Raw genomic sequence first — 16009 nt, forward strand, 5'->3', positions numbered from 1 at the left:
TGGAAAGAAAGGGAATACACATTCCCCCGCTGCCTCCCCTCCAACCAAGGTGGCAGGAAGCAGGTTGAAATATCTTGCCCAATTCTGCCCAAAGTTGGAGCATGTCTTCCAGGAATCCCCCGGCCCCACCCCCCCACCTGCTCTGGGTCCCGGAAACAAGGGTACCACTTCTGGGCCATGGGACATGGCAACGGGAGCCAAAGCAGAGGGAGGTGGGTGTTGTAACTAAGCCAGTGAGCAGAAAAATGCCTGGTGGCATATCGGCAGCGAGCAGAAGATGGGCACTCACCTGTCCCCTGGCTACTGCCAGAGGTGAGCAGGAGTCCCAGCACCTTAGGAGGCTGGTAGCCTCAGAGAGGGGAGAGCCACAAGCAAGGCAATCCTCCTCCCCTGGTCAGGCATGCCCCACCACTTGGGAGATGCCTAACACAGGTCATGTGTACAGATATGAGTGGGCCAGGCTGAGGTCCCAAGCTCAAGAGCAGCTATATATTCCCCAGGACCGGGCTTGCTGAGAAAATCCTTCCATGGCTGGCTCTGCCCACAGGCCACCAGCCCCAGGGGAGTCGGGGAGGAGGGGAACCCCACCCTGGGCTAGAGGATGTGGGCAGGGGAGAAGGCAGAGCGAGGCTGGTGAGACCAGTAGAAGCAGGGGGATGGCGGCAGGTCGGGGAAGCAACAAGACGGGAGGCCAGAGAGGGAACAGGGGTGAAACAGAAGGGGGAGAGGGTTTGAGCCCCTCTCTACCCCCCGCCCCCACTGAGGGCTATGAGAGTTGGTGGAGGGGCAAAGAGGAAGGGAAGGAGAAAGAGGAGGGACCCTTGGAAATAGGGGAGCTCTGCACAAGGACCACCTGTCCTGCCACCCACTAGTGACCGTTAAGGGCCACTAGTGGTCACTGACTGGGGGAGCACTGATGGAGGGTGAGGTGAGGAGCAGCCCTGGCCCCCCCCCCCCCCCCCCCCCACCAGGTGGAGATGGGCTGGGCTTGGGAGCCCCGGGCAACTGAGTGACAGATAACCTGAAGGCTTCCTCCCCCAGCGCTGTCCCCTTCTGTCAGAGTAAGCAGCTGAAGGGGGCAGGATCCAGAAGGCTGGACCTGGGAGGAAGAAACGCTCTCTCTGAAGGGAAGACAGAGCAGAGCGGACCAGCAACTACATACCAGTAAATTTGGTATTCCAGCCCCCGCCCCTGTCTTATCTTGCTCTTTCCCGCTCTCAGCAGTCCCCATCTTCCCTTCTCCCCTGCCACATTTCAGGTCACGGCCCCCAAGGCAATGCTGGTTTTTGTCTGCGTGCTGCCTTCCCACAGCTTATTCCAACCTGGAGAGCCGCCCTGTGGCAGATAGAGGTAGCCAAGGCCCCGGGGTCAGGTTTTGTAGAGGAAGCTTAGGCCAGATCAGCGCTGTAACTAGCTAAGTGGGCACCCGGGGCAAGAAAGAAAGCTTGCTGCCCTACCGTTAAGTCTCATTCCTTCTACTGAGATTGAAGATTGCCAGGTGGGTCATTTGCCCGGCTGCCCCTCCTCTCCTCTCCCCTTCTGTGGCCAGACCTGTCCTTGGGGATGGACGCCGTAGGTGACTTGGGGCTCTTGGGCTGGTGGAGGCCAGGCCTGGTCACCGAAGAGAACAAAAGTGCCCTGTGACCTGCTTTGGAGTTGGAGTCCAGGATTCTAACCTTGGCCAAGGGGAGGCGGTCGGTCGAGAAAAGGATGAAGTGGAACTTTCCATGGACAAGAACTTTCCAAGTGCCCTTCCCCAACTGCCCTCCTCCTTGGAGCTCTGGGAAGCGAATGCTTTGGAGAGGGTCTCTCAGTTTTCAAATAATAATGATAATACTGTTTGTTAAACACTTTCAACATGCCAAGCACGGTACTAAGCGCCAGGGGAGAAACAACGTATGCAGATCTGACAAAGTCCCTGGCCCACACAAGGCTGACAGTCTTTCAGCAAAGTTTCCCAGAGTCGTCCCCCTTCCCCAACCTCCCTCCCTGCTCTGGAGACAGACACAGGGGGCCTGCCACTCCTACATACCATTTCTCCTTTGCCCGAGGGCTCCCTGACAGGTCCAGACTGTCCTTCAAGCTTCTCCCTTCTTCCCCTCCCCTCCACAATGGTCAAGCTTCTGTGTCCTCGGGAACCTGGTACAGGTGTTAATATTAGAGCCATCACTCAACCTGGAGGCCTCTTCAAAAGCTGGAGCTATGCACCTACTACTGTATCTTTACTGGGGTGCTCACTGCTGTAGAATGCACTTGGGAAAGCCCCTGCCTGACCTAGTGGGGCAAGCATGGGCCTGAAAGTAGGGAGACCTGGGTTCTAATCCTCCTTTGCCACTTGCCTGCTGTATGACCTTGGTAAAGTCACTTAACTTCTCTGTGCCTGAGTTTCCCCAACTGTAAAATGGGGATTAAATCCCCCTCCTTCCTAATTAAACTGTGAGCTCCATGTGGGACAGGGGTTGTGTCCAACCTGATAAACTTGTATCTTTCCCAATGCTTAGAACAGTGCTTGACAGATAGTAAGTGCTTAACAAATCCAAGCAATTAGTACAGTGCTTTGCACACAGTAAGCACTCAATCAACACTGAGTGCTCAATCAATAAAACAAAAACAATAAAACAACAAAGTTTACTATGTACCAAGTACTATGGTAGAGATAGGGTCATGAGATTAGACACTATTAAGTCCAGAGTCATTCCCTCCCATATCCATCATCGTCAGTGTGGTTCCAGGGAGAGAATCCCATACCCGCCTGATAATCGAGGGTTGTTTCACAGACCGGATGTTTTCACCACCCAGAGGTCTAGGGCGGGAGACCTGGGTTAGAGACATCCAGTCCAGTGGCCTGAGCTCTAGACAGGGTCAGGGTGGCCCCTCCAAGCCCGTCCGGCCCCAAAGGAGCAGGGAGATTCCTATCAGTGGGCCAGGTTGACCTCTCGGGTTGCAGAGTCCTGAGGTCAGGGGAGTGGGAGGGACTCCCCAAAGCACCCAAAGCACCAGAAGGCAGACTCTGCTCTGGGCAGACCCAAATGGGGAGAGTCTGAGAGAGCTCCACGGGCAAACTGACTGTGACTGGGCCAAGAGTCACCCAAGCCGAGCTACTCCCGCTGTTGCCTCAACGTCACCAAAGCCATCGACCCTTAACCTCAGGAAGTACGTCTCCGGCCCAGCCATGGCGAAGGCACCACCATCCGGTGCTAGCTGGCCCAGGGTGTCCCCCTGAGGAGCAATCCCAGTTCCCCAACCCAATGGTGGGGCAGAGGGGGAGGGGGAGGGAGGTGATCCATCTGCCACCATCAGAGCTCAACCTCCACCTGGGCCAGGCAGGGCCAGGGGAGCAGGTGGGCAGGCACACCGTCCTGCCTCCCTCTAGAATGGAAGCTCCTGGTGGGCAGGGAACATGTCTACAAACTCTGTTGTATTACACTCTCCCAAGTGCTTAGTACAGTGCTCTGCACACAGCAAGTGCTCAATAAATACCATTGATTGGCTCCAGTGAACAAGCACCTCGAGTTGGGGCCAACAAGCCTCCCCCAGGCTCCCAAAACAGCTCACATCCACCAGCCCCAGGGTTACTAACAGACTGGTTTAATACTCGGTTCACTCTCAACTGGATTGCTTTTTTTTTTTACAATCATACAACAATTATTTTAAAACCTTTTTTAAAATAATACTGCGATACCTGAAATGGTCCCGCCTCAGCACTGTCGTCCTTCCCACCCACAGTGGTAAAAAGGCCCCCATTAGGTTTTTAGGTAATTGCCAACTACCACGACATGCGGTCATAATCGCCACCGGTGCAGAGAGGAAAAAAAAAGGCATCAGCTTGGCCTCCGTGGACAAGAAACCCATGGCTGGGGAGTAGCCAGAGGCCCTCCCGGTGACACAAGCTCACCCAGGGCGGCTTCCAGAGATGATTCCCATCCCACGGGACCCCAGGAACCGGGGGCTGTGGGCTGGGTGTCAGCTAGTCCCAGAGGGACATGCTGGATCGTCACCTCCTTTGAGGGTAGGGATCGTGCCCACCAACTCTACTGTATTGTCTTCTCCCAAGTGCTCCGCACGGTGCTCTGCATACTGGAAATGCTAAATAAATACCGTCGATTGACTGACCTTATTTGGTTTGGCAGTCAAGGACAGCAGGCAACATCAGGATTAATACTGTCAACCAGTGCCCTCCCTTCCTGGTCTCTCCACTGGGAGACTGGGTTGGGGGAGGCAGCAGTGTGGTAGAGGATCAGTCCAGTGGCGGGTCAGGGGTCGGTGGGAAGCGGAGGGGAGGGGGTGTCAGCCCTCTCAAAGAAGATGGAATCTGCACTGCTGATCAGCCTCCTGCTGTGAAGATGAAGATGGTCCCAACCCATCCAGGGCCCTGGCCTGCACCTGCCACCCCTGCCCTTCCCTCTCACCTGAGGGTGGGTGGTGGCAGCATGGGACTGAGGGGGTGCTGGGGTGAAGCCAGGTAGTGGGGGAGAGAACAAAGAAGGAGGGTGAAGGGAGAGGTGAAGGAAAAAACGTGGACACATCAGAGGTCTGAGGTGAGACAACTCCCCAAACACTAGACAAAAACAGACTTGGGGAGGGAACGTGGAAAACCCCAAATAATGCTGTTGGTCCACTCTTATTACTTCTCTCTGTCCTCTTCCATCTCTTCCTCTCCCTCCTCTTCCTTTCAGCCCATGAGCATCCATCTCAGCTACACCAGGGGGCATACCCACGTGGCATGCTCATGCGCTCTCTCTCTCTCTCTCTCTCTCTCTCTCCACCCCCCACCCCACCCCTTTTCCACCAAGGTACGACCCAGCATCCCAGATCAGATCCAAGAGGAGGGCCCAGCTGCACTGGTGCTAGATAGACTCCCCTGCACGAGGCCCCAGGAGGCATGGCAGGACAGGGAGGAAATTTCCCCACTCGGGGTATTTAAACAATGAAAAGGTCCTGCTACCCCTTTTGAGGGCATGGGGGGATGAGGAAGGATTGTTCTCTGGCCAAACTCAAGGCTGTGAAGTGAGGGCTTCCCCAAAAGGCCCCTCCACCCACCCGGGAGGCCCAGCCCCTTCACTCCAACACCGTCCCCCAGTGACAGCCCATGGCCCATGAGAGCAAGAGCCATCCAAGAATGGCCGAGAGTCCACAATCTCCTGCCCCGCCAGCCCATCCCGCTCTGCTAGTCTGAGCAGCTGGGGTTAACACTGACTGCACTGTCGCTTGCCTACCCAGAGTGTCTGCATCCATCGCACTCACTGGTCCCAGCTCAGTGACAGGTGAGGGAGGTTTGCACGCACCTTGGTCCCGGCTCACTGAAGAAGGAGGGGGGCTGGGAGCGGGTGTCGGTGCTGTAGGTCGTCAGGAAAAATGATTTGTAAAATTAGACAAGTAACGGAACAGGGTGAGCAGGAAAAAACAGCCAGAAGCTTTGAAGGGTGAAGATGAGCTGAACCACTGAGGTGGAGGAATTGACCCCTCCCACACCGAGCTGGAGCTTGGCTGACACCAGCAGGCCCAGGGTGGCAGGGGGGCCTGAGGCCCTTGCGGAAGCCCTTGACACCTCCGTGTGTCCAGGGACGGGTGAGCTTTCAGCCTAGGGAACCAGCACAGAGACAAGCTCTGGGACAACCTGCACCAAGAAGCCAGAGGTATCCCAGGAGGCGAGAGGCCCAGCTTTGGGAATACCCCTTCTTGAGGGATCCCGATGGCCCTATCAGCTCCAGGATGGAGGCAGAGGCGGACGAATGCTGGATAGAGGTGAGAGCTTGGGTGGCGGCGAGAGAACAGCTTTCAGCATCCTGGCTCTGGGTGACCCACTGGGCTGCCCACCTGCCAGTCAGCCCCTCCCCAGGCGGAGACCTGGGTCTCGCAGCCCTCTGTGACCTGGCACGGGCAAGAGACCCTTCCCGGGGCACAGCCCCACCTGCCTGGAGCGTCAGCTCACCGGGACGCTTGGATGACGCTTGTGGAAAGAAAGAGGCGGGCGACCAACCGCAACTGGCTGCCCCCGCCACCAACCTGACAGAGGCCGGGGCCTAGCCTGCGGCAGGCAGGCCGCGATTCCAGTCGTGCTTATCAAGAGTTTCGCGCTGCGCAAGTCCCACAGTGCGGGGCCAGGTTCCGCCTTGAGCGGTCCCAACTGTCCAATAAAAAGAAGAAAAAGAATGACCCGCCGAGCCCAGGTGAACCTTGTCCCTCCCGCTCCGTGGCTGCCGCCTCCCCGCCCCCCCCCAGCCCCCCCCCTCCCCCCCAGCGGCCGACCCTAGTTGTCCTTGGGGTCGCCATAGTTGTTATAGAGGACGCTCAACGTCTGCTCCTCGCACGTCTTGCGGAGGTCCCGGCTGAGCTGCGACCAGTCGAGCCCGTAGGGTTTGATCTCGCTGTAGCGGCAGGCCAGGAATTTGAGGGAGGCGCGCTGCAGGCTGATCTGGGGCTCCCGCAGCAGCACGTGACACCAGGCACTCAGGTCACCGAGCTGTGACAGGACGAGCCCAGCTTTTCTGCAGCCCCACGGGGCGGGCACGGAGGGAAGACGCCAACCGGTCCACGGACCGGCGTCCACGGGAGGGCGGGGGAAGGAGGGACGGGGAGAGAAGGTGGTGGAGTGGGACGAGACGGGGAGATGGAGATGGGCCGACCATGGCGAGGGGAAGTCACAAATGACAGAAGGGGCAAAAAGAGATGAGAGAGCAGGTGAAGAGTATGTGTGGCGACGATGGCCACCCCGGCCTACAGCTCCCCTGAACCCGAGTGCCCCCTGTGGCCCCAATTCTGGGGTTTGGGAGCCAAGTGCCAGGCTGACCCCTCTGCCGGGGGCTGGGTGGGAGGTACTTCAACCACCAACACCACACACTCCTGGCCTGGGTGACCCCAGGCTCCTCCCTGAAGAGGGGGCACCCCCGGACGGCCCTCAGGGAAAGACTGATCCCTGAACTAAGCAGGCCGCCTCAGCCCCCCATGGGCCCTTTGGCAGCAGCCCCCAGAGCTCAGTGCCCACCCACCACTCTACAGGCGCTCACGTCAGGGCCAATTCTGGGACGGAAAGCTTGGTCGCAGGAGCCGTGGCCGAGGGAGGCCAGGCACTGAAAATAAAAATGCCAGACTGAAAGGCAACTGGCACTAAATCTATACCATGCAGACCAGAGGCTGAACAGTCTAAAACCGGACGTCTGGCACCCAGCCAGGGATGAGTGGAAACAGGCTGTAAACTACGTCCTTTTGGGACTGATGCTCTTCTCCAAGCCCAGGGTGGTCCCAACCCCCATCAGTTCTTTCCTTTCTCAGGCCACCTCAGGGCCCAGATCGCCTCCCATTGAGTCACGTGGGTGACGAGAGTTAAAAAAGGACCTGAGACTGGCCAGCCTTTTCTGAAGAGTCCCAGGGCCCTGTCATTTGCTTGATCACTTTGCTTGACTGATCACTCCTGCATAGGGCCCCACAGGTTCTGCCTGGCTGGATCTGGCCTGCTCCTAGCCGCTCTTCTCAGACTGCCAGCAGGGCTGAGGGCCTCTTAAACTCTCCTCCCACCAATGCTGTGAGTAGCTGACCCTTGGGCTGCTCTGGTGCCCGGTAGCTCAGGGCCACCGGGGTCACCGCCCTGGCTCCAAATGCCACCCGTTCCTGCCGCCCACCCCGGCACCTCCACTGAGGTGCCTTGGGGAGCCTGGACCAAGGTGTGGAGTCACAGGTCTCACTCAGGTCAGTCCAGCTGCCCATCCCGGGGAAAAGGGGGAAGGCTGGGGCTGGTGGAGGGGTAGTTTGCACCCCTGGGACTTCAAAGACAGTTCAGCCAGCACTGTCAGCACTGTCAGGACAGCGGGCCATCTGGCTAAATCCCATCCCCTGCAGATGACCTGCCCCCTCCCCCGGCCCCCGCCCAAGGACGTGGCAATTCTGCCTTTTGCCATCAGCTGGGATGTTCCCTCTGATGGTCAAAATGAGAGCTGCTCAGCAATGCCCCTCTCCCGCTGAACCATTCCCAAGTCCCTTTGAGTGATGGAGCCTTCACCCTGACCATGCTCCCCATCGGCTGGGAGGGTCTGTGTCTGGACGGCAGAGAAGGAATGGTTACAGTGGGCAGGAGGCATTCTCAGGTCCCATAGCAGGGGCTCAGGACTAGACTGGCCAATGTTGAGCAATCAGAACCAGTCCAGGATCAGGGCAAGCCCGGAAAGCACAAACACACCCGCGCTGGAGTGCAGGGCGCCCTTCCTTGGGCTACCCAAGCTCGGGGAGAAGTGCCCCCTGCCAGTCAAACTGGACAAAGCTACGTTCCCAGAGGTGATGCTGGAGCTGGGGAAAAGAACCCGACAATCAGCTGGCTTACCTGGGGCCCAGTTCATCCTCGCAGCGCCAGGTGAACTCTCCAAAGCTCTCGTAGTGCTGATTGTAGTGGTAGAGGACCCGGTGCAGGCTGGGGGAACCGAGATCTAGCAGGGTATTATAGGCCGTCTGCTGCTCCTTGCCGCTGGTGTACCCATTGAACAGATTGTAGATCTTGTCTGCTATTTCTGAAGAGGGTGGAGAGGGTGCAGAGAAAACAAAGAGTGAGCACAGTAGTGGCAACACTGCTATGACAATCAATCGTATTTATCGAGCACTTACAGTGTGCACAATACTGTACTAAATGTTTCAGAGAACACAATATAACATGGTTGGTAGACATGTTCCCTGCTCTCCACCAGCTTACAGTCTAGAGGGGAGATAAGCATTAATATAAATAAAGAATATGAGCATAGTGCTGTGGGGCTTAGGGAGGGGTGAATAAAGAGTGCAAATAAAGGGTGATGCAGAAGGGAGTGAGAGAAGAGGAAGTGAGGGCTGGGTGGGGCTGTTTGGCTACTGAAGCTGCCCTCGTCTCTCCTGGAACCAGCCATGGGCCTATCAGCCTCATCCCAAGCCCCAGCCAATCTGCTAATTTTGCTGGCCGTTCTCCGGGAGCATTGGCAATCCCACTCAACAGCACTGAAACTGGGGATAAGAAGCGGGAATGCCAATGGGAGACATGAAAGCTCTCGGTGGCACTGGATGTTTTCTGCTGTGGGTATCTCCTGTCTAGCTCCTTGAGGCTCCTGAGCCAATGGCTGTTGCTTAAGAGATGATCTGACCTGCATCAGGGGCCTTGAAGGGCCTGGACGAATACCCCCTGAACGGTGGCTCTGCCAACTCTCAGAGGGTTTCCCACTATGGGGTGGAATGAGATGCATTTTCAGGGTTCCATTTTGGATTTCGGGAGCAGGAAGGACCCTTCTGGCTCTCATTACCCCCATGGAGTGACCGTCTGACGATGGTCTTCCCTGGCCAGAAGCAGGATGTCGTTAAGCTGAGAGCTGCAGGGGATAACCCCTAGGTAAAGCATTGGCACCAGGAGCCCAAGGCCTTGAGTGGCCATCATGAAAACCCACCTGACACCTTGGAAAATGACAGATAGTTTCACAGGGGTACAAAGGGCTCAAGAGGAAGCTCTTCCACAAGCTGGACCACCAAGATGGCAGTCGTCCCATCCCACGGAGACTCTTAAAGAAATCTGGGGCAGGAGATCTGAAGGTGCCAAAGGGAAAGAGGTAGTATGGGCAGTTTCTTGTTGGATGGGGAAAATGAGTCATGCTTCCATTTCCTAGAAAGTGCCCATTTGACAGCCCTACTGCAGCCAACTTTAGGGCTGCCCTGAAGAGAAGTCTCTGACAAGGATTGGCAGGATTCATTCAGTCGTATTTATTGAGCGCTTACAGTATGCACAGCACTGTACTAAGCGCTTGGGAAGTACAAGTCGGCAACATATAGAGACAGTCCCTACCCAACAACGGCAGGATGGCTTTCTTTCTATGGCTCCCTCCTTCTGCCCCATTTGGGTTCAGGGGTTGCCACTCAAACAGTCTCAAGGGCTGGCAAATTCTCCATTCCTGCCTGCCAGGGTGCACCAGGCAGCTGGGGACAGTCCTGTTGTGAGCAGAAGGTAATTTAGAAATTATGAATGTTCAAGCAGTAAGACCTGACTTCTTCCTAGACGATTAGGAGCTGAAGGTCACGCTTTGAGTCACTGGAGAAGTAATTTCCTCTCATTATTGGATTTAAACTGAGACCCGAGTGAGTTCTATTTGTGATCTCCATATGGGAGCGAGGACAGCCAAGCGTACGGCACTGGGGGAGATCTGCTGGGTTGGATGAATTTACCAGTTTGCTCCCCCTCCAAACTCGCAGCTCCTGGCCAGGGAGGAATTATAGCCTCCCAAGCACTTAGTACCGCCCTCTACACGCAGAAGTGCTCGATATAAACCACTGATTAATCTCTCTCTAGTCGAGGTGTGGTGGAATTTAGTGAACAATCCCATGATTTCAGTCTGCTCAATTCCAGACCAGGGAGGTTTAACATCCTCAAACAGATGCTGCATCCCTCGCCCCACCAAGATCACACTTACTCTTCTGTGAACCTAATATATGTCTGTCCTTGGATGTGGGCGATATAAAGTCCACACAGAGTTCCAGATGGGCCTGCCCCTTTTTCTTTCCACTCCATCAGCTTTCCTAGATCTTCTCCTGTAGCTTATGACCATCCCACAGTGTTCTGCACACAGTAAGTGCTCAATAAATATGATTGGATGAATCCCCAAGGCCATTTCGCACCCAGAAAAGGTAAGTGACACCCCATGGATTCAGAGATGTCATTGAACCCTGCCTCTTCCAGATAGGTTGTGAAACTTTACATAAAACTGCTAATAGCCATGATCTTGGGGGAACTCATATTTTGTCAAATGGAAAAAGTCTCCGCTTTTCTCCTAGATTTGTTTTCTATGCTTTATCCAGTTTTCTGCCCACGACAGAACATTATTCCCTTCAATCCCATGAAAACTCCATTTTTTTTAAAGAACAAAACCTTTTTATAGGCCTTTTGAAAACTCACTGGTTCCCCTGTACATGTCCTTTTGATGGGAAACTCCATTGGTTCCCCTCTGCCACATGCTCACTGACCCCTGCAAAGAACTCCAGCAGATTGATAAGGCAATGGTTTCGCCTTACAAAAACCATGTTGCCTAACAAATAGTGTTTTCCAAGTGCTCACTGGTCCTGATTATTTTTTTAATCGATTCTACACCTTCTCTGGGTTTAGAAGTGAGACACCAGTTTACAATTTCCAGGTCAAGTCTAGAATTTCTCTTATAGAGAGGATTTTGGTAGCAATCCACGAGTTCAGAGGCCATTTGCAATGAAAGGTTACATGCTCTTGCTTTGAGCTCCATGGCTTCACCTCAAAGTTCCTTCAGAACTTAAGTGGATGCCTTTCTCACTCCCAGTGGTTTGTTTGCATCTAAAGTTTATCTGTCTGATCTAACACAACCTGTATTTTAATTTCACCTGGTCCTTCTGACCGGCCTGTGATGAAGAAAAAACAAACTAGTTGGAGAAACTCCCTTTCATCATTCTCAGTAGAAAAAACCCAAAGAATTCACTGGCCTTTTCAGCTGTTTTCTCTTCACTCACTTTTCCCTAAGGTAGGCAAATTAAAGCCCTTCCTTCCCTCTGCCCTCCCCCCCCCTAAAGAAAACATGGCATCTGAGGTATGTGGTCCCAAGTGTACACATTTTTCCTTTTCCTCTGGACAACTGTGGGAGCCAGAGGGTGGGGAGGAGATGTGGAACAGTCAGGGGTAAAATTCACTCAGTGAGACCCAGAGTACGTTTCAACAAAGGCAGGAAAACGTAGGCATTCAAAGGGACTCGAGTAACTGGAGGTGGGTGCAAAGAAGGGCGACTATGATAGCCACGGCCATCCTGATTCCAAGCTCTTCGTCCAAGAGTTGCTTTGGCCAGTGTAGAGTCATTTAGGACCTACTCAGCTAAACCTGGACACTTGCCAACCAACTTTCTCTCCAGAATCACCAAGTGGCTCCACAGACTCCCTACCAAATTCCTGCTTTAGCTCCCTGCATGCCGTGTTTTTAGTATTAGCTTTGGCATCTCTAATGGGGCCTTTAATTTGACCCCACTGATTTCCTGGAGGCAGCTGACCCACTTGTCCTTTATGGCCACCTTTCCTTGCAGAAATGAGCTTTCTGTTTTTTATGAGGGACAAGGGTTAATCTGAACAGCTACTTTGTCAGTTGACTACACGTGGGAAGGAGAGCCCCTTGTAGGAACACTAAGAGCCTGCCAAGCCGATGGCAGAGAGGCTTCTCGGGGGCAGGTTTGAGCAAGGATGCCACCTTTCCACCCAGTCTCGGTCTCCAGAGCCCTGGCCACATTTCCCGCTTTGGGAAGAGTCCCAGCCGGGGCCACCCCAGGCTGCCCCGTGCCCAGCCCAGCTGCCCGTACCTTGCGCTTTCACATCATCCACCACAGGGCAGGGGGTCTTGACCGTCACATCACTCGGCCTGGAGCGTCTGCCAGTGTTGTCCACTCCCCACAGGGTGAACCTGTCCCGGAGCAAGAAGCCCTCCAAAGTCACAATCCCAGAGCAGGTAGCCCAAGCGGGCGGTGGGGGTGCTGGGGCGAAAGCCACATCCCTGACCCCAAAGGACAAATATACCCACAAAGGAGGCAGCCCCAGTCCGCCCAGGCTTTAGGGTGCCTTCAAGGGAAGGAAACAAGCGCCTTACAGCGTGTGAGCCAAGCCAGTGGCCAAGCCTCTGACGTCCCCAATTCTGTCTCCCGGTTAGGCTGAATTAATCTTTAGCTTTCTCAGTTTTTATCATTTGTCAGCTGGTTCCTGGCTTCCCTCATCTTGAGGATGGGGGCACCGGGGATGTCCGGTGGGGGAGGAGGGGAGTAATTTGAGCAAGAGAAGTCTTGCTCCCAGCCCAGGGGATTGGTTTGTAAACCGCTCCTCTGCTTAGTACGGGGTTAATAATCAGGCTTGTTTGCTGTGCGCACATGGGCATGCATGCACATTTATGCGTGTAGGCACCTGCAGAATCACATGGGCATACATGTGCATTTATGCCTGTAGGCACGTGCAGAATTAAACCTCAAGGCCTCAAAAGCTGAACCCAAGAGCTCATGTGATACTGCATCCCCCCATCTGCGGCCCTGAATTTAGCTGAACTCACTCCAATCCCGGCTTCTCCCTCCCCGACTCCCATCTTCCCTCCTGTTTCATTGATTACCCCAAGGCTGATCTACTTGGAAGTCAGAGTTCTGCTCAGGAAATCAGGAGCCATTTGTGCTTCCACAAAGCATCATGGCCTAAGAGGGTGGGGGTGAGGAGGGGATTGGGTGATGCCCTTCTTGGTCCTGGGCTGAGAGAGCCACTGATGCCATCAAGTGGAAAGGGGTAGCAGGATAGGGTGAGGCTGTTTCTGGGACGACACCCAGACGGCTTGGTGTGCTCCTGGTTAGAAGGTGCTGTTACTGAACCTGAGTTTTTAACCAATGTGTGAACAATAATCCCCCTCAGAAAATACAGGGAGTAGCCATGGCGCTTGGAATTTGGAGAGCCCTCAGGGTGCTTTCACTTCAAGTATATCACTATAGCCTCACTATGTCCCGGGAAAGTAAGGGGAGGCGGAAATTAATTTCCCATTTTACAAATGAGGAAACGGAGGCACAGCAATGTTTGGTCTCCTAACACTGGTGGGCCAGGCTGCCACTGGCTGCACTGTGGCAGATTAACCCCCTAGTGCCTGGAGCTGTTTGGGACCCTCCCTGTTAGTTTGGTGATCTTCCTGGGACCTCTGTTCCTAAGCTTCTACTTTTTTATGGTATTTGTTAGGCACTTATGTGCCACGCCCTGTACTAAGCACCAGAATTAATATAAGCTAATCAGGTTGGGCACAGTCCATGACCCACATGGGGTTCATTCACAGTTTTAACCTCTATTTTACAGATGAAGTAACTGAGGAAAAGAGAAGTGAAGTGACTTGCCCTAGGTCATCTAGCAGGCAAATGGTGGAGCTGTGATTGGAACCCAGGTCCTTCTGACTGCCAGACTTGTGTTCTACCCACTAAGCCAAACTGCTATCCACCTGCTATCCACCATCCTGGCTGCCTTCCCCTGTCAGTCAGAGCTCGTGGCATTTTCCTTCCTCGCATCTTCGAAGTGTTTGTTTCTTCTGTCCACCCCATCTGTAGATGCCCATTCCAGCTCTGGGGGAGCAGCTGTTTGGGCAACCGGCCATCACCCATTCACCTCCCAAGCCCCACCGAGCGAAGGTGTGACATGACGTGGACTGTTTCTAGGTGGATGGTCTGACTTCAGTCCAGGGTGCTCCCTGTTTGTGATCAGCCCTCCTGCCCTAAAACACCTCTACCACAAGCTGACCTCAGGTTGTGGCGTCGGCTACCACCCGCTCTCAATGGGGATGTCACACTTCTGGGTAGATGGAAAGTGTAAGGGCCCCAGGTCTGGGGGTGCTGGTGGCAAGAGACGGACGACAATTCAAAGCTTCTCCCCCCGTCCCTGCACCCCTGGTTTACACCTCCAATGGAAGAGGAAATGAGGAGGTGCCCCCGGGAGGCCTTGTGCCCCCGACGGCTGGCAAGAGCCAGTCAGAGGAGCTCTTACTCACATGTAGGTGGTGTCAGGCTCCAAGCAGCGGATGATCAAAGAGATGGTGGTGAGCTGCTTGTCGGGGACTCGAGATGGCATGGCGCAGGGTGACTTGGCTCCCGAGATGATATCATCCACAAAACTGAGCACCGTTTCTGGCCAGAGGGGAGGGAAGAGGATAAGGCATGTGATCCTCAGGGCTCCTCTCCTGGGAGGCCCCGGGGTACATCCGGTTCCCTGAAAGTGGAAATGAGACTAGGTTCCACTAACCCACTCTGCTGTGCCAATGCCATACCAGTGCTTGGGAAACTACAACAGAATTAGTAGATATGATTCTCATCTAAACTGCTACCTTGCTGGTTCAATCTCTCATCCTATCCCAACTGGATTAGTGCATCAGCCTCCTTTCTGATCTCCCATCCTCCCGTCTCTCCCCACTTCAATCTATACTTCACTCTGCTGCCCGGATTTTCTTTGCACAGAAACGCTCTGGGCATATCACTCCCCTCCTCAAAAATCTCCAGTGGTCGCCTATCAACTTTCAAATGAGAAGCAGCGTGGCTCAGTGGAAGGAGCACGGGCTTTGGAGTCAGAGGTCATGGGTTCAAATCCCAGCTACGCCAATTGTCAGCTGTGTGACTTTGGGCAAGTCACTTCACTTCTCTTTGCTTCAGTTACCTCATCTGTAAAATGGGGATGAAGACTGTGGCCCCCCCATGGGACAACCTGATCACCTTGTAACCTCCCCAGTGCTTAGAACAGTGCTTTGCACATAGTAAGCGCTTAATAAATGCCATTATTATTAAATGAAGCAAAAACTCCTCACTCTTGGCTTCAAAGCTCTCCATCACCTTGCCCCCCTCCTACCTCACCTCCTCCCTTCTCTCCTTCTACAACCCAGCCCGCACACTCTGCTCCTCTGCCGCTAACCTCCTCACTGCGCTTCGTTCTTGCCTGTCCTGCTGTCGACCCCTGATCCACCTCCTACCTCTGGCCTGGAATGCCCTCCCTCCATACATCCGCCAAACTAGCTCTCTTCCTCCCTTCAAAGCCCTACTAAGAGCTCAACTCCTCCAGGAGGCCTTCCCAGACTGAGTGCCCCCTTTTCCTCTCCTCCTCCTCCCCTCCCCATCACCCCCCTCCCTCCCTCTGCTCTAACCCCTTCCCCTCCCCACAGCACTTGTGTATATTTGTATATTTATTACTCTATTTATTTTATTAATGATGTGTATACAGCTATAATTCTATTTATTCTGATGGTATTGACACCTGTCTACTTGTTTTGTTTTTTTTGTCTGTCTCCCCCTTCTATACTATGAGACCGTTGTTGGGTAGGGACCGTCTCTATATGTTGCCGATTTGTACTTTCCAAGTGCTTAGTACAGTGCTCTGCATGCAGTAAGTGATCAATAAATACGATTGAATGAATGAATGAATGAATACTAAAGAAACCCAGAAGTTCTGGAGTGGGAGTAGGGGGACATAAGGTGGGAAGATAAGAAATTAGACCTCCTGAAGGGCAAGTGATTTCAGGGCTTTG

The 16009-nt window shown here is 54.2% G+C and overlaps 1 protein-coding gene across 1 annotated transcript in view; it reads right to left on the bottom strand.

The window, feature by feature from the left end:
* Positions 1 to 3576: 3576 nt before the first annotated feature.
* ASTN1 (astrotactin 1) overlaps positions 3577 to 16009 on the bottom strand; it is a 164241-nt gene continuing 151808 nt past the window's right edge. Inside the window, exons 20-24 of the mRNA XM_038757926.1 lie at positions 14489 to 14624; positions 12297 to 12397; positions 8315 to 8498; positions 6250 to 6488; positions 3577 to 6127 (exon numbers count right to left, since the gene is read on the bottom strand). Coding sequence (XP_038613854.1) covers positions 6251 to 6488; positions 8315 to 8498; positions 12297 to 12397; positions 14489 to 14624 — 659 coding nt within the window. The 3' untranslated portion in view covers positions 3577 to 6127; position 6250. The remainder of the gene's footprint in view (positions 6128 to 6249; positions 6489 to 8314; positions 8499 to 12296; positions 12398 to 14488; positions 14625 to 16009) is intronic.

This window comes from Tachyglossus aculeatus, chromosome 16 (assembly GCF_015852505.1).
Source record: "Tachyglossus aculeatus isolate mTacAcu1 chromosome 16, mTacAcu1.pri, whole genome shotgun sequence".
Lineage (NCBI taxonomy): Eukaryota > Metazoa > Chordata > Mammalia > Monotremata > Tachyglossidae > Tachyglossus > Tachyglossus aculeatus.